The sequence below is a fragment of the Bactrocera dorsalis genome, chromosome 5 (genome assembly GCF_023373825.1).
Source record: "Bactrocera dorsalis isolate Fly_Bdor chromosome 5, ASM2337382v1, whole genome shotgun sequence".
Lineage (NCBI taxonomy): Eukaryota > Metazoa > Arthropoda > Insecta > Diptera > Tephritidae > Bactrocera > Bactrocera dorsalis.
This window is the reverse complement of record NC_064307.1, coordinates 50,844,747-50,867,405: the sequence shown is the minus strand read 5'-3', so window position 1 is coordinate 50,867,405 and position 22,659 is coordinate 50,844,747. Positions and strand designations below refer to the sequence as shown.

General features: G+C 37.2%; 3 protein-coding genes across 5 annotated transcripts; 2 read left to right on the top strand and 1 right to left on the bottom strand.

Annotated features, from left to right (window-relative positions):
* The first annotated feature begins 1,942 nt into the window (after positions 1 to 1,942).
* On the top strand, positions 1,943 to 13,643 carry LOC105223970 (glycoprotein-N-acetylgalactosamine 3-beta-galactosyltransferase 1). 2 transcript variants are annotated; one of them, XM_011201897.3, is made up of 4 exons: positions 1,943 to 2,409; positions 12,767 to 12,863; positions 12,932 to 13,207; positions 13,269 to 13,643. In XM_011201897.3, exons 1-4 carry the CDS (start codon positions 1,967 to 1,969, stop codon positions 13,431 to 13,433), a joined length of 981 nt encoding a protein of 326 aa, XP_011200199.3. In that variant the 5' UTR covers positions 1,943 to 1,966; the 3' UTR covers positions 13,434 to 13,643. The 2 variants fall into 2 exon arrangements, with proteins under 2 accessions (XP_011200199.3, XP_011200197.2); XM_011201895.3 differs by lacking the exon at positions 1,943 to 2,409 and adding an exon at positions 9,105 to 9,596.
* On the top strand, positions 2,114 to 16,204 carry LOC125778888 (glycoprotein-N-acetylgalactosamine 3-beta-galactosyltransferase 1-like). The gene is made up of 4 exons (XM_049458502.1): positions 2,114 to 2,409; positions 12,767 to 12,863; positions 12,932 to 13,207; positions 16,007 to 16,204. The coding sequence occupies exons 1-4, from the start codon at positions 2,114 to 2,116 to the stop codon at positions 16,202 to 16,204; spliced, it is 867 nt and encodes a 288-aa protein (XP_049314459.1).
* Positions 16,205 to 18,836: 2,632 nt separating this feature from the next.
* Positions 18,837 to 21,975, bottom strand: LOC105223971 (polypeptide N-acetylgalactosaminyltransferase 8). 2 transcript variants are annotated; one of them, XM_049459310.1, is made up of 4 exons: positions 21,009 to 21,975; positions 20,680 to 20,903; positions 19,852 to 20,620; positions 18,837 to 19,794 (listed from the first exon to the last, which is right to left on the bottom strand). In XM_049459310.1, exons 1-4 carry the CDS (start codon positions 21,147 to 21,149, stop codon positions 19,117 to 19,119), a joined length of 1,812 nt encoding a protein of 603 aa, XP_049315267.1. In that variant the 5' UTR covers positions 21,150 to 21,975; the 3' UTR covers positions 18,837 to 19,116. The 2 variants fall into 2 exon arrangements, with proteins under 2 accessions (XP_049315267.1, XP_011200200.2); XM_011201898.4 differs by having other exon boundaries at positions 18,838 to 19,794; positions 20,680 to 21,971.
* Positions 21,976 to 22,659: the final 684 nt, after the last annotated feature.

Genomic DNA, 22,659 nt, shown 5'->3' with positions numbered 1-22,659 from the left:
GCGTCAATAGTTTCTGGAACAAAATCTTTACCTTAACGCCTAAGACATTATGTGGTTATTGTGATTCGCAATTCTTATATATGAACCGAACTTAAATGCTACTCGGGAATTGTAACTAAAACGCAAAATATTTTTTTATTCATCAATATTTATTTTGGTGCCTTCAAACTAATCCCCAGAAGATGTAACACCTTTATGCCAACGATTTTTCCAGTCCTCGAAACATTTTTCATAGGCACTTTTTGGAATGAACTCTAACTCCTTCAGCGAATTTTGCTTTATCCCTTCTATCGACTAAAAGCGGGTACCTTGGAGCGCTCAGTTTGGGGAAAAATCACACGGAAATACGTCCAAATAAAACTTCCAATTGACCGTCTATCTCTCCGAATCAAATTCATGATACACCAAATCTTCTTCTTCTTAATTGGCGGTGACACCACTTACGGGATTATAGCCGAGTTAACAACCGCGCGTCAGTCGTTTCTTCTTTTCGCTTCGTGGCGCCAATTGGATATTCCAAGCGAAGCCAGGTCCTTCTCCACTTGGTCCTTCCAACGGAGTGGAGGTTTTCCTCTTCCTCTGCTTCTCCCGGCGGGTTCTTTATTTCGTTTGCCATGGTCGTCATCAAAAGGGGGGACTCTCATCCGAGGCTGTTGTTGTTTTTTCATTGGGGGTGTTTTTTTTACGTGGCGGGTCCCAAACCCAGCGCACAACCCTATGCAGCGGATGATTCGCCTTCTCACTTTAGCTTGTCTTCAAACGGATGTTCTTAGGCTACCCAGAGGATACTTGGTCAAAGACCGTAAGTCATGAGCTGCTTGAGTCATATGTAAAAGAATCGTTTCTGGCCACTCCCAAATGAATGGCGATCAGAGAACTTTCCTCACTTGCGTGAACTTCTACACATGACTCCATCCTCCCTACACCAAATCACGAATATAAAAAAACAATGATCATTACCTTTGTTTTTGAGCGACTTTGGCGTAGTTTTTTTGGTTTCGGCTTCTCATAAACCCATGTTCATCGGCAGTAATGCCGATGCTCTGCATGAATGTCGGATCGGAATTCGTACAATCAATCATATTCAAAGAGACCTGGCTAAGGTACTCTTAAAAAAAAACACAACTTTATCGGGACGAGTCGAGCAAGAACGCATTTCATGCCTAATACATATATCGACCAAAATCATTCGAAATTACTCGCGAGCAATGTCGAGCTCATTTGCCATCATTCATTTGCAATCATCAGTTGAAAATGTAGAAGGTAGTCCAGAACGAGAGATGTCTTCAATGATCTCTCGACCGTCTTTGAAGGCTTTGTACCACTCGTAGGTTTGTGTTTTTGATAAAACTGAATCACCATAAGCCCTTTCAAGCATTCGCAACGACTTTGCACACAAAATTGAGGTGGAAATACAAAATTTGAGACAAATTATCTCTATTTATAAATTGTAAAAATCGCAACGTACTACTGAAGTGTACTGTCTTATGCAGCTATTGTAAACAAACTGGTTGCCAGATCGCGCTCATATTTCGCAAAGTATTTAAGGACAGTTCTACCCACTTAGCAGAATTAATTTTTTTAAATTCATTAATACGGGGAATTTTATCACAATTTCCATGTGCTTTTTTGTCACAATGTATATAGGATGTCAATTTGATCTTTTTTTGAAAGATCCGGTTTTCTACACCCTTGTGACATCATTTAAAGGAATGCAGTAAGGTAAAATTCCAGAAGAACTGTAATTGACTATTATCTTAGCAATTTTTGGAGCTTGGGAATTAAAACGCAGATATGCGATGTGCCGTTAAATTATCAATAAAATCCTAATCTTTTTGTACATCTCCGTTATCTAATACATAACAGAATACCAATTGCTCTATCTAGAGTTATTCAGTATCTGTGGAATGGAGGTTACTGTTTATGTAGGCGCACTTAGTAGTTCTTTAAAGTTTCTCAGGCGAAGATGTTACTACCTGCAAATGCCGCGAATGTTCGGCATAGTTTTCAAAAATATTCAAAATGTATTTATTTACCGCTAATCTGTGTAATCGTTTTAACCACAATTTATGTTGTACTCGGTGATCAACGGCATTTATGTAGTAAAATCTTCATGCTCAAATCAAGTGAAGAAAATTTGAACAAAAAGCCTTCGATTTATTGTCTAATTGTACTCTTTGATCCAAATGACTCGCAATTAGCGTTAAAAGTCAAAACAACCTGGTCCAATCATTGCAGTCGCGCGTTGTTCGTCAGCGAGAAACAGCACGAAGTGTTAGAGCCGTTGGTCATACGTCAGCCGAGTCCCATACGCGAACATAAATGGCAGCGTTTAAAGTTGGCCTTGCGCTATCTCTATGAGAACCACTTCGACGAGGTTGACTGGCTCCTCATCTCCGACGAAACCAAGTAAGTGATGTTAAATGACATTTTATGTGCGCTTGAATTTTAATAGACGCGCTTATGTTCATGAAGAATAGGTCCGGGTGCATGCAAGGGGCTCTTAGCGTTATTTATCTGTCATAAATAGTCGCCTAATCCAAACAAACAATAAAAATTTCAATATGAATAAAACAATTATAATTTTGTCTATTTATGGCACATTAATAATACTCGTTAGACAGTGTGTACGGTTATGTACGCTCGTGAATTATGAAAAACATGCTCAAAGAGTCAGAGCCACAGCAGCGCTGTGACTTTCCGTTCTTTATTATAAGTTCAACAAAGTCAGTTTTGGGTATTAATTCATTGTATATACTTTCTTTTAAACCTTATTGGAAGTAATAATCTGTAATAAAATTGCAGCTTTCATTATCAATGTCGCCAACTAGCATACATTGTTGTGACATTCAAACCACAAATTCATTGTGTAGACTTTTTTGACATGAGTTCGTTGGTTTTGCCGATAAAGTTATCTATTAACATGGAGATGCTTTTACGAAATTACTCTCCGTGGCAGTAAAAAAGTAACTGATATCGAATGACGCAACAAATAGAGATACAAAAGTTCCATTAAGTAATAATATTTCTTCAGAGCATTTTTGGACAATTTATTAAAACAAACCTGGCTAAATTCAGGTAAATATTTGAGAAATTTAAGGCTGACTTAACATACATATATGCAAATTATGTATGTATGTGTGGTATCGAACATCGAAGTTAAGATTGTTTTTGTTCGGGAAATTCATTATAAACTATAACGGACTTGGATATATTTTTCTCTGATTTTTCGATTCTTTCAAAATGTTTGGATATTTCAATTTTGGAATAATATTCATCTTCGCTTCACTCCCCATATAACGGTACTGTTAAAACTATTTAAAGCGCAAAAAATGAAGTTATTAAATTTTACTTTCCAGTATACAAATCAAGAAATAATTACTAAGTCAGGATAAATCTTTGCACGAATAGTGCATTTAAGCTGTGCCACCTTATGATTAAAAATTGCCGGAATCGAATCAAAACTGCTCAAGCCTCTAGGCACTGAATATGTATTTTCTTGATGGTACTAGGGCCGCTATATATATTTCTGGCCTAATAATGAAAATAGGAATATTTATCAACGAAAATGGTTTTATTGCTTTTCAAAATATTTATACACTTTTGCATGCGCTCAAACCAATTTTCGAAGCACTTTTTCCACTCCGATTGAGACACCTCCAAAACATGGTTTTTGAATGCTTCAACAGCATCTTCTGGCGACGAAAATCGTTGACCACGCATTATTTTCTTGATGTGTGGGAATAAAAAGAAGTCATTGGGTGCCAAGTCAGGGCTGTACGGCGGATGACCCATCAATTCGACGTTTTGGCCGGTCAAAAAAAAGCTGGTTTGAGCCAATGTGTGAGAGCTCGCATTGTCATGGTGCACAATGATTCGTCTTCTCTTGTTCGTTTTTCGAATTTCTCCGAAGACTTCAGGCAAACAAATGGTGGTGTACCACTCAGAATTGACCGTCCTACGTTGCTCAAGCGGAACAGTCGCCACATGACCAGTTTTGCCGAAGAAACAGGCGACCATTTGCTTCGAAGTGCTTCTTCCACGAACAACTTTCGTTGGATTTGGCTCGTCTTAGAAGACCCACACGGTCGATTGCTATTTTGTTTCGGGCTCATACGCATAGATCCATGATTCGTCACCTGTGACGATCTTATAAACGTCTTTTGAAGCACCGCGTATTTTTTCAGCATTTCTTTTCACCAATCCTCACGAGCTTTTTTTTTGAGCGATTGTCAAATTGTGCGGGATCCAACGAGAACAAACATGCAATATCGAATATATGCTGGTGGGAGAAATACATAGGCATGCCTCTATATGCATTATCAGTTCACGTACGGCATCGATGTTTTCTGGCACAACTGCTGTTTTTGGACGACCTTCACGGAATTCGTCTTTGAGCGAGCGTCGGCCACGATTGAATTCGTTGTAACAGTTTTTTACAGTGCTATAGGATGGTGCTTCATAGCCATACAAAGATTTTAGTTCATCGATGCACTCTTGTCGTGATAATCCACGTCGAAAGTTGTGAAAAATGATCGCACGAAAATGTTCACGAGTTAATTCCATTTTTTGGCCGAGATCAATTTTTTAATTTTTAATTCCCTGTAAATAAAACAATTCACGATTAAATGACAAAACGTTCTGAGGGATGTTATGCTAAAAAAATGTCAAACTTTCCAATGGAAATGTCAGATTGCACCTGGCAACATTTAGGCCAGAAATATATATAGCAGCCCTCGTAGTATATCTTTGTGCCAAAAATACGTCCAATACTTTCCTTAGCTCTCCTATGACTTTATCTTAATAAAACTGAGAGAATATGTTTTTCGTATAACGGTGCATATTTGTGCTTTGAATGAATAAAATCGAGTGAGAACTCGCCCTAAACCTCATATAACTAACAAGCCTTATGTACCTGAAGGTACTTCCCTGGTTACACCTTAACTAAGCTTTTCCTTACTTGTTTTTTTTATTTTTAAATCCGATATTGTGTTTTTAAGAAGTTTCTATTTAGTTGCGTGATCTTAATTTTTTAATAGTCATGACGTCTATAAGTTTTTGGAATATTTCGGTAGAAATATATTCCTATTCGTTCTGCACAGCCTCCAATAGTTGCGTTATCGATGTCGGTTTACATAGGCATAAAGTGCCCTTGATATCAGACCACAAATTTTCGATGGTGTTATGTCAAGGGATTGTAGCGACCATTCCATTCCGTTGGCATTCCGTTCTTCAAGCCACAACTTAGCAACTTTTCTTAAGTGTTCGGGATAATTCTCTGGCTGAAACTTCCAAACAAGCGGCATTTCCTCAGTGGAATACGGCAGCATGGTGTTCTGAAATATTTCGATTTAGTAGACACCAGAAATGTTTCCTTGATCCAATAATTGAGAATAGAGAATTGAGTAATTTCAACTCTATTTTTTTAATTTAAATTTCTTGTACAATCAAATGCAATATTTAATTTTTTAGTCGATGTGTTCATAGACAGATATAAACATAAATATAAAGATAGAAAACAAACTAGTAGCCCTTAAATTTGTAACCTAGATATTTACCTACAGGGTTGCGTCCATGTCATAAACCAAAGCTTTGAATGAAATGTTAATGGTGGCAAATAATACACGAGGCAACAATATTTCTAAGAAGAGTTTAAGACTAGGTGCGTAGCTCTGAATGTGCTAATTTTAAAAACATACATATATCAGCTTCAGTGCCCACGATTTTATTCGCTAAACAAATTTATCAATTCAATTATAGTATACATACATATTTATATATGTACTCGTATATCTGCTTATGTGGGTATGTAAATATATATGATGGAATCGGCGAATGTTACGGACGATAAGAGCTTGTGAATGGTAAACCAGTCCACATAGCCCCCTCCGTTCCACTATTCAAATATCTGCTTATAAAATTATTTTATAGTTGAAGGTGGTAATTATTATTCTCAAAAGATTTGCCACTCCATTCTATTAAAGAAACATTCTTATGTATATATGTACATATGTACGAGTACATATGGTATTTATGTACGTTATATGTATACGATTTGCCAGAGGAGCGCAATTCTCTGCTTTAAGTGAAGAATTATTAAACAATTCAATTCACTAACATTTGCTACACTGTGTGTAAACTATCTGTTAAATCATACGTTAGCCGAGAGTGCTATTAGAGATTTCAGTTAATGATACTATGAGTTTCTTAATGATTAACTAAATTACGCGAAACTTTGCATCTCTTGTGACCATCTTTCAGTTTCGAGTTCAAGATGTTCAGTGTATTTGAATTTCGGGTAATCGTAGCTATATCGTATATCCTATAAAGCTACCAAATTATATATCAGGATTACCAATGATTTTTGTTTTAAAAAATAGTATGATTACACTCTATATATGTACATATATGAATTTTTGCACATATTTGTTTTAGTAAGTGTAAGGGTTAGGTATTAATTATAACAAGTTTCAGAGACCTCACTATACATAAGTAGGTTTGAAAGTTTCCTGCTATGCTAAGCTGGAAGTTTACAATTTTATTCGATAACAGTAAATTTTCACATGTGTATTTTGAATAAGAATCTATCAATTTGTCCTGACGGAACCCAGTTTCTTCAAACGGTACAATTATTTACAGTACAGTTCCAAATTAAAAGTTTGCCTGTAGGGGGACAGCTCATCATAAAAGATTTGTTGTCAATCCCACCAAACACATAGCAAAACCTTCCTGATCGTCAATCCTAACTTGAACACCACTTGCGCCGTCTCACCGCTATTCGACCACGATTTCATGTACAGTAACCAACCGCTTCAGAAATAGATCGGTTTTGATCTTCAGCAGCAAATGGCTGCTGGAAATTCGGTCTCTGAGATTTTTTGTAAAGTTATATTGTATAGTTATATAAATCACTTAAACCAAAGTATCAGGACCACAATAGTAGAATATGGAGTATTTCATCTTTGCTTATTCCGATTTTTGACACATGCTCATACATATATATACACATAAATAGCATAACCTGATCGCTCTTATACAACGCGAGAAATAGATTAAATGCTAAAGTCAACTACTGGAAATTTAATAAAAGTAGATTTCTTTTTCGTAGTCCTTACCATATACTCGTATGGTGCACTTGTGCTCACATAATTAAGTCGCGGCTCTTATAATGGGTGATCCAAACAGTGGTCCTTTTTTCAATAGATATTTTCGACAGATCACGCGTGAGTCGTGTCAATCTGTTTATATTTGTTCAGCATTGTTTGGCATTTCGTCAAGGAAGGACTAACGCCTGAACAACCTTTGCAAATTTCAATTTTATAACGAAAATTTACGTTATGTAAAGAATGTGTTTCGGGCGCTTCTCTGAACTTATGGACAACATAATCGGCCTGCTCAGCGTACTATTCACAACACCATCACCCAGGAATTAATTATTGGATAACATTCGACCGAATAGACCAGGCCAGCACATAGTGAAAATAATATAGCAGCCGTAACTGGGAGTGTACACGAAGACCGTGGAGAGTCGATCGGCGCTGTTCGCAGCAACTCGGGCTGATGTAGCGTAAAAAATACAACTTGTGTAAGAACTGAAACCGCACGACCTTCCCAAGTGAAATCGCTTTTATAATTCGTCATAGATATTTATATAGGACTTAAGTCCGGATTTCGAGCTGGTCAATTACCGATTACCCAACACACAGTTTCACAGTTTTTTTAGTGTACTTGGGTTTAAGTTTTTGCAGAGGGGATCGTCTTACATATGGTTTTCCATCATTGCTGAATACGTTGAATTTAGGCAAATGCATTTGGTGAATACGGGGAGTGGTTAATGGTAATTTTTGATGAAATAATCGTCCTTCGAATGTTGGATTCTGAGCAATTTTTGGTCGTCAGTCAATTTGTGCGGAACAAACCGTAAACACACACCTTTCGTAAGCCCAAATGTTTGGTCAAAATGCGATTGGATGTTTTGGAGATGTTCAATTTCATTCCATGTATTTCAATGATGATTTCAGCTGATTTTTGATGAATTCACGCACAGTTTCAATGGAATTTCCGGTGATCACGGATTTTGATTGGCCCACATGTTGATCGTCATTTATGTCCTCACGTTTAAACCACTAGTACACTCTGCTACGGGATAGGCAAACATCGTCATAAACTTGTTTCATCAATTGAAACGTTTCGGTAACAGTTTTACCAATTTTAAAACAAAATTTAATGTTGGCTCGTTGTTTGAAGCTCATTTTCGCACCGATAACACAAACATACTGACACTTAAAACGCAGACCTTTACTTCCAATCAATGAAATGTCATGAAATTCTCACTGGACACTTGATAAAAATAGCAGATTCTAACGCACCAGTCGACATATAAATGGCGCTACCAAGGGGCGCTACATTCAAAAAGTCCTGTTTACTTTGGAACTCACCTTGTATATCCAAGGTCCTATCGTTTGAGCGGGCCTTTTACGCGGCAAAATTTCAAAAGTCTTATTTTTCACAAAATCAAAAGCGTTATCAATTTTATCACGCGAAAACACTAAAAAAAATAATTAAATATTGTCATATAACATTTTTTTCACTTGAAGCAGTGCTTTTACTCTTGCAAATGGCGACAATGACTTTAAGTTTTGTTAAAAATAACTGTATTTAGTAAAAAGAACAAAATGACTTGATTATGTTAACACACTTTTATTGAAAAGAAATGGAAAATGGATAAAAAACTCTCCGAAATGAAAATACTTAAAAGCTACACAAATCGCTAACGTTTCTAAGATAACGCAATAAATCTTTTTTCTAATTTTTTAAAATAGTACTGCATGACTTAATTATATAAGCACAAGTGTATATAGTAAGTAGTAAAATACAAAAAAAATTAAATTTGCGATATACATTGTATATGATATACCGATACAAATGCAACAGTTGCTCTTGATCGTGAAGTTCGGTGTACAGAAAGTGGAACATATGTACACCACACCATTACATGTAGTTTTGTCCAAAACATTTCCGATAAGGAAATGTAGATATGTTCGTCTTGTTGGCAAGACCACTATCTAGAAGTTTATATTCACTCAATGGCAATTTTCGCTAACAATGAAACACCAGACTTCATTACTCTAAGTGAAGCTGCGTGTGTTAGAAATGGAAAAAGAGTGCTCGACGCGGAAACCCAAATGGAGGTCGTATTTCATAGACTTGTACGAAAGTTTAAAGATTTCAGTGAAACTTTTGTTAATATTTTTGATGTGCTTTAATTTCTTTCAAACCGATTTTACGCGCTTACTTAACCTTAAGTCTAATGTAAACGAATCTATAGCAGAGGTTTCAAATGTCACCCGAACTCGCATATTTTGCCTAATCTTCACCAATGAGTATGGAAATAACTATATTGCTGTTCACGGCCAAGCCACTTGGGTTAAGAATTGTGATCGTTATTTATTCGTGAGCAATGATGTACATGCCGTACTGGAACCGTTGCTGGTTAAGTATCGAGATCGTTGGGACACCATGAAGGTCAGCTTATTTCATGTGCATCAATATTATGCCAATGACCTCGATTGGCTACTGATGGTGTACGACAACAAGTAAGAGAAACTCCTAAATGGAAAAAGATCGCTTTTACGAATCGCAAAAGAAATTACACTTTAGATCATTTCTTAAGAACAGAAATCACTAAGAAATGAAAATTATTCTAAATCTTATACATACATACATACATATGTATATAAAAATGAATCGCAAAATGTGTTGGTAAGCGCATAACTAAACAACGCCTGAACCAATTTTGCCAATTCTTTTTTTAAAATATTCTTTGAGGTTCAAGGAAGGTTTTTACGGCAAGAAAAACTCGAATAATTGCTGGAAAACTTTTTTTCCCTTACAAACTAATGAATGTTTGTTTATTAGTAACGCTGAGAGAACGACTGAACCAATCTCGGTGAAATTTTCAGAGAGTGTTCTGTGGGGATCGGGGAAGGTTTAGAAATAAAAAAAACCTGTATGCTTTTTGTGAGAAAAAGTCGGAAAATTGGACAATTCCAAAGAGTTAATTTTTTCCATAAAAATTTTTATTAAATTTTCAATTATTTGAATCGCTCAAATTCGTCGTTTGTTTAAAATTTGTTTGAAAATTGTTCAGTGAAAATGTTATGTGTGTTTCACACAAAGTGATCAATTACAGATTGAAATTTGCTACGGTCGGCGTTCTTTTTGGCATCAACTTACATTAGCAGCCCAAGGCACATGACCGAGTACTCCCAGGATGCGATGCCATACGTGCGGTATTATGGATCGCGGTCAATTAGCAAGCGATCGTCACGATGTCACACCACGACTTTTCAAACAACAGCTATGATGTTTGATGGACTTTATCTTGAAGCAACGTATATGTGGTGCTGTTAGATGCTAGATGTACTCTTTTGAGTGGCAAAAGAGAGGTTTGCCGCACGCATACATTCTTCTTTGGATGGTGGATGGTGGTTACACCAGATCAAATTGATGAAACCATTTCTGCGGAAATTCCTGATCCAGAGAAAGATCCAATATTATACGAAGTGGCGGAAACCAATATGGTTCATGGACCTTGCATCCACTACAATCCCTTTCGGTTTGTATATCTGACAATAAATTCACGAAACAGTATCCAAGTGCTTTTCTCTCCGAAACACAAACTGAAAATATCCACTCTATCGGCATCGCTCAGCAGATAACATTGCCAGAACAGCCAGCATTCAATTTAGAAGAGTGAATATTGAAACTGACAACACATGGATCGTACTATATTCCCCACTGTTGTCTTATTCACGTTCAAAACTCATATCAATATTAAGTATTACAGTTTGGTGTAATCGATAAAATACGTTTGTAACTACGTCACCAAAGAAAGCAACGTGAGGGTTATTGGTCTTGAACGATACAGTAGATACGTGAACTGCAATAAAGCGCTTTGTAGGATATTTACTTTTGCAATTCTTGAACGTTTTCCGACTGTTGTGCGTCTCGCAGTTAATTTGGAGAATGGCCAAAGAGTGTATTTCAACCCACAGAATACAGTACAGCCAGTGGAAACGTCGCCAGCAAAACATTAACATTTACGAGATTTTTCTCAACATTCGTCAGTGATCCGTTTGCGAGAACATTGCTCTATTCAGAAATATCTTGATATTATACCTGGAATGCATCGTCGAAGAAATAGTTGCGCAGAAAGCAAGGCCAACCAGTAGATGGACATCCAGGTGTGTTATCAACTAATGCATTAGGACGAATTTACACAATCCACCTGAAAAACGACGATTTTTTCTACCTTCGGTTGCTATTGATTAATTTACGCGATTCAACTTTATTTGAGTCAGTGCGTACTGTGAATGGTACGGTGTCTGCGAGTTTTGGAGAAGTAAGCCAGCAATTACAATTGCTGGAAAATGTCAATCACTGGAATGCAAATGAAGTTCGCACACTTTTCGTGATAATCATTTCGATATGTCAGTCTCCAAATCCGCACCTATTATGGGATACGAACAAAAATAACATTGCCGAAGACATTTTACATCATCTTCGCTAAAACTTAGAAATGGGTCAATTCCGGTTGATACTTCCGGTGGTTTGATATCAATTCTATTCGCCGCTTATCAATTCACGAAAGATAAACTCATCACGAATGTTCGGCTATTGCCAAAATATCGTAACTACGATTCCTTAAGTGCACGCGCAATATTAACTGCCAAAAATACCTATGTTGTTGGCTTAAACTGGAAGATTCAAAGTCAAATTCTGGGAGACTTGCGCTCATACAAATCGATCGATCGTTTTGACAATGAAGACGACGCCGTGAATTATTCAGTGGAATTTCTAAATTTTTTGGAGAGGCTTGATAGTATGCTGCCGCATCATTTGCGTCTCAAAGTTGGATCTATCGTTACTATGTTCCGCAATCTGCGCTATCGAATACAAGTGGGCAGAATACTTTATTCTAATAATTACTTTGAGTTCTAACGATTTGCCATTTCAGTTCAAACGGATTCCGTTTCCAGTAAAAATTGCGTTTGAGATCAATAGGACACAAGGATAGTCGCTAGAGATGTATGGCATAAATTTGGAAATGCTCTGTTTTTCACACGGTCAGATATACGTGGCGTACTCACGATCTTTACTGTATACCGAAACAAAAACCAAAAATTTTTGTTTACCAAGCTGCGTTATATTGAAAAAAAAAATGCAACGTTAAATTCAACTTTCTTTTCATTTCAAAACACATAATTTCACGCAGGACAACGGCTGCGGGGTCAGCTAGTTAATTATAAATTGATTTGTGGGAAAGAAAAGTTCACAAAACAGAGATGGGAAAATAGTTATTATTATTTGGAAGGTGTTTACAACTTGAAGGAATATTTACGTTGTCATATACATATATTCGTCTTGAAAAAATTTAGACCAAAAATTCTACCACCCTCCACCATTTCGCTAGCTTAGTGAAATCAGCGACAGCATAATTTTTAGCTATGCACAGACACGAACATTAATCTTGAGTTTTACCAAAAACCTTAAAAAAGTAAAAGAGAAGCGCAAACTGTTTTCGAAGTTGTCCCCGAGTAAACCCTGCTAAACGAAAAGAGGAAATGTATGTAGTTTATGCGGACCTTTCCTTTTGACTATATTCAAGCGAGCTCATATAATCCAAATGCAATTCATAGTTTTTAACAAATTCATTATTGTTATATACTTAGTTCCATAGTAATATTAATGTTATTATTGGCAGCTATGTAGTTTTGGAAAATTTACGCAAGATGCTGAAACCTTACTCCCCCGATGAACCCATTAACTTTGGCTGCAAGATGTGGGATAACGATAATCAGGTAAGTAACTTATATCTTTAAATTCAAAAAGCCTAACCTGTTTGAGTTGTTCGTTATCTTTCTCGTAGACTTATATGCATGGCGGCATAGTGCTCAGCCACGAGGCCTTGCGGCGACTTGTCGTCGAGGGTTTCACTAACTCAAGCCTTTGTAATCCGAACGATAGCGCTTACGCCAGTGAAGAAATGGGCAAATGTCTAAAAAACTTAGGCGTGGTTGATGGTGACAGTCGAGACGCTATGGGACGTCAGCGCTTTATACCTTTCCCTCCTGAACATTTTCTAACAGAGTTGTCGCCGGAAAAGGAGGAATGGTTTGTGACTCACTCCTTTTATGAAATCAATGTAAAGTTCTTTTGAAAAGTGAAACCACATTATATTAACAAATAAATTATTTATTTTTCAGGCCACTACGAACAAATTGTCACCAGAAGCTATTTCGTTTTCAGATGTTTCCCCGGCCACAATGGTCACTTTGCATTATTATATTTACAAATTGAGAATATTTGGCAGAAAAGTGCTCCCTCAAAATGTAACCAATCATTTAGGAAACAATACACAGCTTTCTTAGTTTAAAATATAAGAAAACGAGTAAAAAGGGACTAAGTACATGTGTAACCCAACATTTTATACTCTTGCTACTTGCAAGAATCAAAGCCCGGAAAACTTGTTCAAGTGCTGGAAAAACTTTATATTAAAAATGTTAAGAAAGAATTCAACATTTTTATTCGATGATGTCATGAATAAATTACACTCAGATTTGGTATCTTCTTGACTTATAGTATATTGAAGGCCATAAACTTAGACTTAGTTTTATTGCTAACATCTTCAAATGAGATATGTATGATGTGTGATATCAACTCGTCCTCGACCAAAAAAGCTAAATTTAATACATTGAGTTGATGTGATGTGAGGATCGGAATTCGTTATATCATGGGCATGAGGTTTAGACCAATGTATAAACCGATTCTAATTCAGCGTTAACCACATAATATCAAACACACTTGTTACTTTAATTTTATTAAAATAACGCACAGTTGAACGGTGCGAAATGTTGAGGGCAGAGAAATGTACGGGCTAATTGCATTAATTTTGGTTTCGCTCAGGTTTACTCGAGAACATAATTAAAAACAGGAAAAATATTATATGTAGTATATGAGAGTTGGGTATTGACTCGATTTTAACCATTCCCAGGGTTACCATTACCAATCATATGGAGTCCTGATATAACCCTGATTTTTGATCTACTTTGACGTGATTCTTTCGGCTCAAAAAACGTTAAACGTATTGCCATTTGAAGCTACATTAATCAAATTTACTCCGGACAAATATTTACGGAAACTGTTTTAGACGTGAAAATGGTTGAAAACGAATTATAACCCCATACATTTCCCATGTATGGTAATAACTGCAACAACAAAAACCAGCTTTGCTTATATATAGGGCTAATTGGCTTATTTATAGTTTTACTATTCTGAAGAAATATAATTCAGAAATTATTAGTGTTTCATTTCAGAAAAAAAATTAAAAGACTGCCTCCATTTTTGAATGTATTAAATAATACTAAGATACCACTGAAATTACAAATTGTAATGTTGTTGTTGTTGTAGCGGCAGAATTCTGCCGAGTTGACAGTCCTTGGCCGGATAAAAATCCGGGTCCGTTCCGGTTACGTAGACCCGACTGTTGTGGGAACGTTTACAAATTGTGATCTGTTCGATTGATACATTCTCCGTGGCTTATCCTCCAAGTTTTCCAACATAGAAAAGCCAACAGCTGACAGCTAAAACCATTGTGCATCGACCATTTTTACATTTTACGGAGTTTCTTGAAGAAACGGCAATGTTATCATCAATAAACATTCCATATGTAATTATAATTTTTCTTGCATACACTGTTAGGAAAAGCCCGCAGAGAATTTGGCAAACCCGGGATTTTGTACACACAGAGAAATGTTCCGAATTTTATCAAAGTTTACAGTAAAGTTGTCCTTGCCAGTCACAAGTCGCTTTCTTTTTATTCAAAGTTAGCTTTAAAAAATTGTGGCTGTACACGAAAAATTGTGTTGTAGTGCTTCACGGGTTCCCAGCGTTCGACCGCATTAGGAAAAGGACTTTGCCGAACAACTTATCCGGTTATAAGAAACAAGATGGGTTCAACGGCACGATGCTCTGACAAAAAGTAGTGACTGGAGAAATAAGGAAACACCGGCAAAAACAATGATACTCATCGCAGCCGTGTACAAATTTGAATTTATAATTGGCATTTTTTGGCTATATATTCTATCTCTAACTCATCCACTCAGCGTAATTCTTCAAAAAGAATCGATCGATCTGGCCAAATTATCATATATGAATTTGCAGCGTCCCAAAATCGAAAACCAAAAGCTGAGGAATATTGGCGGCAGAACTGAAAGATGACGAAGATAATTTCTATGTGAGAATTTGCGTGGGTATCAGTGTACATTATTCTGTTAGATACAATAAGCGAGGATTTGAAGACGCGCTTTTCTAGAGAAGAGAATGAAAAATGCAAGCTCTGTCTTTATCGACATTTCGCCGCATGAAAACGTGGCTGAGGATGAACATGCTTCAAAACCGATTATTCGGCCTACCGTTCAACATTCTGAACGTTTAATTAGGCCTATGTGGGCTAAGGGAAGTTGTTTGCGCCTATCCGGCATCACCTTTATAAACATATGTTTGAAGTTTGCTGGGTAGCACTTGTATTCTTGCAGCCAGACTAGCGTCCGTTTTTCAATAAAGGAATCCGAACATACGTCTTTAACGTACGGACAAAAATTGCACTACTTACGAAACTGTTTGAATGGAGAAGCATTGGATTTGGTAAGTAACTTAGCGGTATGTGATAGCAACCACGTAGAAGATTGGGACCTATTGACCGCGAGGTTCAAGCTCATGTGCGTCATGGTGGACAGACACTTCAAAGCACTGATGCCAATTGGGAGCAAAACCAAAGATACTGCTAAGGGAATAAAGCAAGTACTAAATTCCATACTTCAACACGTTGGTGCTCTACGTGCACTCGAGCGACCAGTCTAATTCTGGGATGACTTGCTCATTCACCTAATCTAAGCAAAGAGTATATCCCCACTAATTGCCATAGCACTTCTTCATGGCACAGATGCGAACCCATGTCACTATACCTTACTTCACGCAAACTGACCACTACCCCGACGCTAATCGCGTCATTCTACTATCAACCGCTGAAATTGTGGTACAAGATTATAGGGACGTCGGCAATCCACACTCTATGATAACAGTTCGTTTGCCTAATTCATCACAGAGGCGTGTGTCCAACGCCTTCAGCCCGGACCTATAGACATTTTAACTAAAATGGATGAAAAGGACAAATTTCTACCACACAGACTCCGTAAGGGCGAACGGGATACGCCAAAGGCACAAATTAGTGTATTCGGATGGGCACTGTTTGGCAACTTCACCGGAGAAAATTTCAACTCATCCAAAAGTTTTAAGAACTCAAAAAATTACCCGGCCGCAAATTCTTCTCACCTGAAGAATATGTAAGAAACGTACTGAACGTGCATCGGATGGTCGCTACATCGTGCGTTTACCATTGAAGGAAGACGTCTTGATGATAAGTGAATCAAGAGTAGCAACTATTCGAACATTACACCGCATGGAAAAAAGTTTTGCAGCTAACGAACGACTTCACAAAGAGTTTTATGGAGGAATTCAAATCGATGAGACACATTGAACCAGCTGAGACGACAACAGATAAAGTCTAATACATGCCACATCACACAGTGGTAGAGACCACAAGTCAAACAACAAAACTACGAGACGTTTTCAACGTATCTATGAAGTCAAAATCTGGGAATATTTAAACGATACGATCTATTTTGGTTCGCTTTTGGACTCACCGTTTTGGTATCATAGCCGACATCGAAAAGATGTACTGCCAGGATTATGTCGCCAAATAGGACACTGATTATCAATGCATAATATTAAGCAGATGCAGTCCGTGATTACCGCCTTTTAAGGGTCACGTACGGAATTGCTTCATCTTAACGCGTCTAACGCAAGTATGGATGACCTTATGCTATTTTTATTGAACTCGCTTTACTTAAAAAAAACGTTTCCCGCGCACTCTGAAATTGGGGTTGAACTACGTAAATGTGGAACCAATTATCATTGTGATTGTCTTTCTATAGCACTGAACTTTTACCTGCCTCCTCTTAAATATGGATTCGCACCTCTTTTTTTTAAAAATGTTTAGCCCAACGATGCCCCTTGCTACTGCCTTAGTGGCAGTGGCTTTATTACAACTTGCCTAGACAGACAGACAGATGGACAGAGAGATGTCCGCATTTCAACTTGTCTCGTCATCCTGATCATTTATATACATATATTTAACTCTATATTATAAACAAACTTTATACTCAATAGCGACATGTTGCAAGAGTAAAAAAAGTAATTAGTTTACTTTATGTGGGTATACCGACGTATAACGGTAACATATTTTTACGTAATTTTTTTTTTATTAAATAAAAAACGTCAACCATTTTATGAAAATATGCAGGTGTGTTGAATGGCTATATGACTATATGGTACAGAGTACTCGAGATTTATTTCAGACAAAATCAAATTACGATTTTTTTAATAGATGTATGTATTTGACAACAGGTTTGTAGAAAGACATTGGCTAATGGATTGGGAAGTTCCCGGAGCTTAAGTTCATATTTTTTATGCTGTTATCTACGTAATTTTTAGCAAGGGATACCATAGAATCTTTCTGAATACGTTACGAATTTATCAAGGGGAATCCGTTATCGGTCTAAGGGTTTTTGCATAGAACGTCTGTATTATATAAACATTAGTTGCACAGGTTTCATACTATATATCAGCGTTGTCCACGGCCTATGCGCACAATAGCGCACGGACAGTGCCTGACACCTCACACCAACATGTCGCGACAAGTGTCTGTGAAAGCACGATTATGCTACTGTATTCAACTTCGTAGGCGAGCAAAGCAAAATTTTGCGATCAGTTGACGCTAGAATAACCAACACAAGCATAACGTGCACACAGTCACGTTGGACAACACTGCTATATATCCATATCGGCTTAATGACCGCGTTGTAGTCAAAGCTGAGTTAAAGTTAAAAAGTCATTATAAATTTGCTGCTCTTATTATCAAGCTAATTATTTTGCTAATATACTTGTATGTTTTCACCACGTGAGCCTCTTGTTACATTATTTGTTTATGATACCAAAATGACATGTAATTTAATCGGCTGAGACATTTCGGTTCTTAGTGAAAATTGAGCATGCTTACATTTTTGTTCAATATGAAACCAGCTACTTTTACCGTAAATTTCCTATTTTTTAAATAAGAGTCCAATTTTTTATGCAATTCGAAAAGACATAATGTTTTAATTTTATATAAAGGTCTTCATGCCGCACTTCATCGACTGCCTGAACCACATTAAAGAATATTGCTGAACTGGTCCCCGAACGAACAATGGATAACAACCTCGTATGTATGTATATTATCTCAACCTTTTTCCTTTTCATTAAAATAAATAAAATCTGGGTAATATTTACGCTAGCAGTCACATACCAAAATTAGAATTTTCTAACTTCAGGTTGTCCTTGTGTCTTTAGTTAAAGAATTTTTAAAAAATCCACTTCAACATTCACCATCAAGTCCCATTATTTGATAACTGCAGTAACAATCGAACCAAACGGAATATTAAATATTTCGAAGTTTGTAAAGATGATCCAGCTGCTAGCGCATGCCAGCTCCAATGCGCAGCTTTCATTGTGATTTGGTGCATCCGACTACGCAATCGGAACGGCGCGGTGGCTAATAACACAATCCAACTCCTTTGGTTCTTGGCATACTACTCAAAACTACACTCAGATTTAAAGCCAGCCATTATCTGCGCTTTATTAAAGTCCTTACAAGGTCGATATCCAAAATGCGAGTACTTTATGATAGACATACTAGCAGTTAACATTCTTATCGACCGATTGAAACCTGATGGCATTGCATCAGACTCCAATTGTATTGGTAGTGCTGTCACGGCACGACCACTAATTTCGGAGTTATTGTAATTTCAATAAGAATTATAACTCTCTTGTGTCCGCAGTCCAAAAACAACAATTTGTCAAAAGTTTAGTGTTTAAATGCATAATGTCAAAAATGATCAGTAACAGTTATGGGTTTGCTTACTACTATCATATCTATTTATTGATTCATTGAGGAGTTTAATATTTCATTTCATCATTCGCCTGTAATCCCTCAAAAAATTTATCCAGCAATGGCTGATTCACTAAACCAAAGTTCCATTTCATATTTACATTACTGGAATCACAGATATTCATGTATAACCGTCGAGTGTTAACATTCGCCTCCAAACATCTGCGCTCCGTCCAGGGCTCGCCTTGCATCAGTAGCTTTGATTGGTGGTCATAATACCAAAACTGATTATCCCCTTGGTAATGACATGGCCACAGCCAAATGAAAGCATTCAGTTTATTAGATTGTACTTCCAGACAATTATCGTTTGCCTGTTGCAGATGACGATGAAAAGTGAGTTGCCAGTTTTGTGAGTCAGTTGGGTGATTGAGCTTCGGTGAGCAGGGTCGTAGTACACCTATCGGATTCTCCACTGGAAGCTCCATTAGATCCAAGCAAAGTTGGGGCGCGGCAACGCTTTGTATGGCACCAGATGCATAATCAGGCGGTGCGAATGGTGGATACTTCTTTACCAAATCTGGAGCTATGGTGTCGAGATACCACTTAAAGGGCTTGCATTGCAGCCGTTTACGTAAAGCGCGTCTTTTGCTTACATCACCCACATCAATTTGGACGAGCTCGGGATTGTACTTATAAAGTACGTCTTGGTATTCATCCAACCAAACTAATGCGACGCGCTTGAAATTCTGTGATAGTAAAATATTTAGCAATTTTATGAAAAACAAAAAGTATGTGTTGTATACCTTCCCCTGATAATCATCCGTGCCATTAGTGTATTTGACGTCAAACTTTCCGTCACGGTAAAGATGGCCAAATCGCGAACAGGGAACTTCTAATAAACGACCGCCGCACATCCAAATCTTAAAACTGAGTTCGAATTGCTCTCCCCCCCATACTTCCAAAGCCTCGTCGTAAGCACCTAAATGCCAAAAGAACTTCGCACCTATGGCAAAGAGTCCACCATTCATAACTGGATTATTGTGTGGTGCTGGAAGTGCCGCCTGCTCTTCAGGTAGTAGTGGTAATTCTACGTAAACGAAATTCCAATCGAATCCCCCACGAGCAGGTGTGCCTTCTATGTATTCGAAAGTGTCGTAATCAATTATGTCTATATTTGGCGTGGTACTGGCTTGTGGATTGTCCACAATCGGCTGCAACAAGGGCGGCAACCAATTGTGCGTGGCCTCTACATGTGTGTCAAGGAAAACCAATACTTCCCCGGTCGCCAAACGCGCACCAGCAACACGCGCTCTTATTAATCCCTGATGTTCCGTTAGTTTCAGTATTTTCAGTTTCGTACCAAATTTTGTCAACAATATCTGCTCTAACGAGACCTCAAAGGGTGGAGATGTACTGAAATCGTCAACTAAAATGAGCTCGTGCAATAGCTCGTGCGGTGTCCGGTTCCAAAGGCTGTGCAGCGTGCGCTGCAGCACCGATGGGTGTTCGTTGCGATGCACTATAATTATACTCGTTTTGGGTAGCACTTTGTGGTAGGTCATGCCGAGACAGCTGTTGCATAAAAAGTTATAAGCTTAGTTAATTAAACGTACTACGACTAATATACTCACCCCGAGTGACGGAAGTCGGGCACCGCTCGCTCAACTGAAATTTGTTCAGATAGCAAAGCGTTGAAGCCGTAAACTTGCCAACTTGCAGCGACTGCTTCCTTGTCATAGCCACTTGGTAAAGCTGCCGGCCGACCTTGCTCTCCTATACCCTCCCGCTCGGCATCGCGTGCTATAGCGAAATAGTCATGCCAATCTCGCCACTCCGCTCGCCCTCCATTATCCGCCTTCGACTGCGATTCTTGATCTCCATTTCGATCCCGCTCGGCATCGCGTGCTATGGCGACATAGTCATGCCAATTTTGCCACTCCGCTCGCCCTCCATTATCCGCCTTCGACTGCGATTCTTGATCTCCATTTCGATGGGTATAAAGCTGATAAATACTAATCAAAATAACGCAGATCAAGAAAACTTGAAGAAATGTGTGTTTTCTACGGATTTTTATGCGAAGACCCGATAATTTGAGGAACATTATACAGGCAATGCTTTCAAGCAACTGCTGGTAATTATCTTAAGATACTTACTTTTAGCCTAAAATGTGTTGTTTCAGCTTGAATTATTTACATAGCAGCGCTGCTTAAATATTCTAAGCAATTCAGGAAGGGCGATTTTAAATAAATACTTGGCTAACTAATTATACGCTTTAAATATTCAACGATCGAGGTATGGTGAATAAGCGAAAAGCTTTCAGTGTTCTTATACATTTGAAGGCCCTGTGTAAAGCTTGCGTGCTTTTAGGCACTTTTACGCTAAACATTATGGTTAATTTGTAAAATCAACTATGAGATAAACAAAAAAATATTGTTTTATATATATTTTTTTATAAATTTAAAAGAGAATTACATTGGCTGAGATCTGATTAAATAAACCAGATAAGATGGGGAAAACAAACTGCTTTCTTCGAAGAAAGTGGTATTCCTTTAAACTATTCGAAGTGTGAATATTCTTATATGGGGAACTCGTAAAAGATTAATTTATGTGTTGCAGTAAAATCTTAAAACTGTCCGACGAGAAGTAAAGAAGAACTGATAATGCGAAATCATTAAGGAAAAAATAAAGGTTAATACGTTTCAAAATTAAGGTAAGTCTGACTGTTTTACTTATCACCAAATAAATCTTTTTGAAAACAAAATTTGTTTGCTTATTTTCTATGTAAACAAACAAGTTCAAAATATATTTTTCAGTAGAAGCGAAGAGAAGAGAGAGTTTATAAGTTTCAAGTTATCAAGTCATCTATTATGATTTCTTAAAAATGGCGAAACGTTGAGTTACAAATGCAATATCTCAAGAATTATCAAATGTAGAAAGTTATGAATTATAACTGATAACTCTGTAACTGATGAACTGCTCATGTGCTCTCCACTTCCAGATATGAAGACGAAATTGGTGTCAGTATTTTGGAAAATGCTTATTGAAAACAATCGAATGTATTCATTTCGAACTAACAGCATTAAATTCCTATGGAAAAGCACTATTTTCTACCTGAGATCCTAAGTACATTCCCGAAGAATAATATATCAAAGAAACTGATAAACGTTACATTACGAAAAAGATGGGTCAATTCTAAACATACTGCCATTAAGTCATACCAATACTATATATAAGTATATCCCACTGATTAAATTTTAGTAAAATTTAGCACACTATGTGTAGGTTGATCCAACATAAAAGATGGGATATTAGTACATATGTATATAAATTATGTTAAAAGAAAACATATGCAAAGTGCTCAAAATTAGGAAAAAACATTAAAATTTTGTAAAGAATGCCAAATGATAAATTGATTACAGCACTTTTTTGCCTTTATTCGAAAGTAATTAGAGGTAATAAAAATAGATGTACCTTTTTCAATAACCTTTTGACAGATCACGCGTGATTTGTGTCAAGATGTCTCGTTATTTTTGTTCAGAATTGTTTGGCATTTCATCATAGAAGGACTAACGCCTGAACGACGATTATAAATCGCTCAACTTTATTACGAA

Excerpts from the sequence above, each read along its gene's own strand:
- LOC105223970 (XM_011201897.3), top strand. The coding sequence starts at position 1,967 with ATGTTACTACCTGCAAATGCCGCGAATGTTCGGCATAGTTTTCAAAAA. Across the intron at positions 2,410-12,766 it reads CTCATCTCCGACGAAACCAA|CTATGTAGTTTTGGAAAATT; the intron begins GTAAGTGATGTT and ends TATTATTGGCAG. Across the intron at positions 13,208-13,268 it reads ACTCCTTTTATGAAATCAAT|GCCACTACGAACAAATTGTC; the intron begins GTAAAGTTCTTT and ends TTTATTTTTCAG.
- LOC125778888 (XM_049458502.1), top strand. The coding sequence starts at position 2,114 with ATGCTCAAATCAAGTGAAGAAAATTTGAACAAAAAGCCTTCGATTTAT. Across the intron at positions 12,864-12,931 it reads TGTGGGATAACGATAATCAG|ACTTATATGCATGGCGGCAT; the intron begins GTAAGTAACTTA and ends TCTTTCTCGTAG. Across the intron at positions 13,208-16,006 it reads ACTCCTTTTATGAAATCAAT|ATGCGAACCCATGTCACTAT; the intron begins GTAAAGTTCTTT and ends TTCATGGCACAG.
- LOC105223971 (XM_011201898.4), bottom strand. The coding sequence starts at position 21,149 with ATGTTCCTCAAATTATCGGGTCTTCGCATAAAAATCCGTAGAAAACAC. Across the intron at positions 20,621-20,679 it reads CCCGACTTCCGTCACTCGGG|CTGTCTCGGCATGACCTACC; the intron begins GTGAGTATATTA and ends TTTATGCAACAG. Across the intron at positions 19,795-19,851 it reads CGGATGATTATCAGGGGAAG|AATTTCAAGCGCGTCGCATT; the intron begins GTATACAACACA and ends TTACTATCACAG.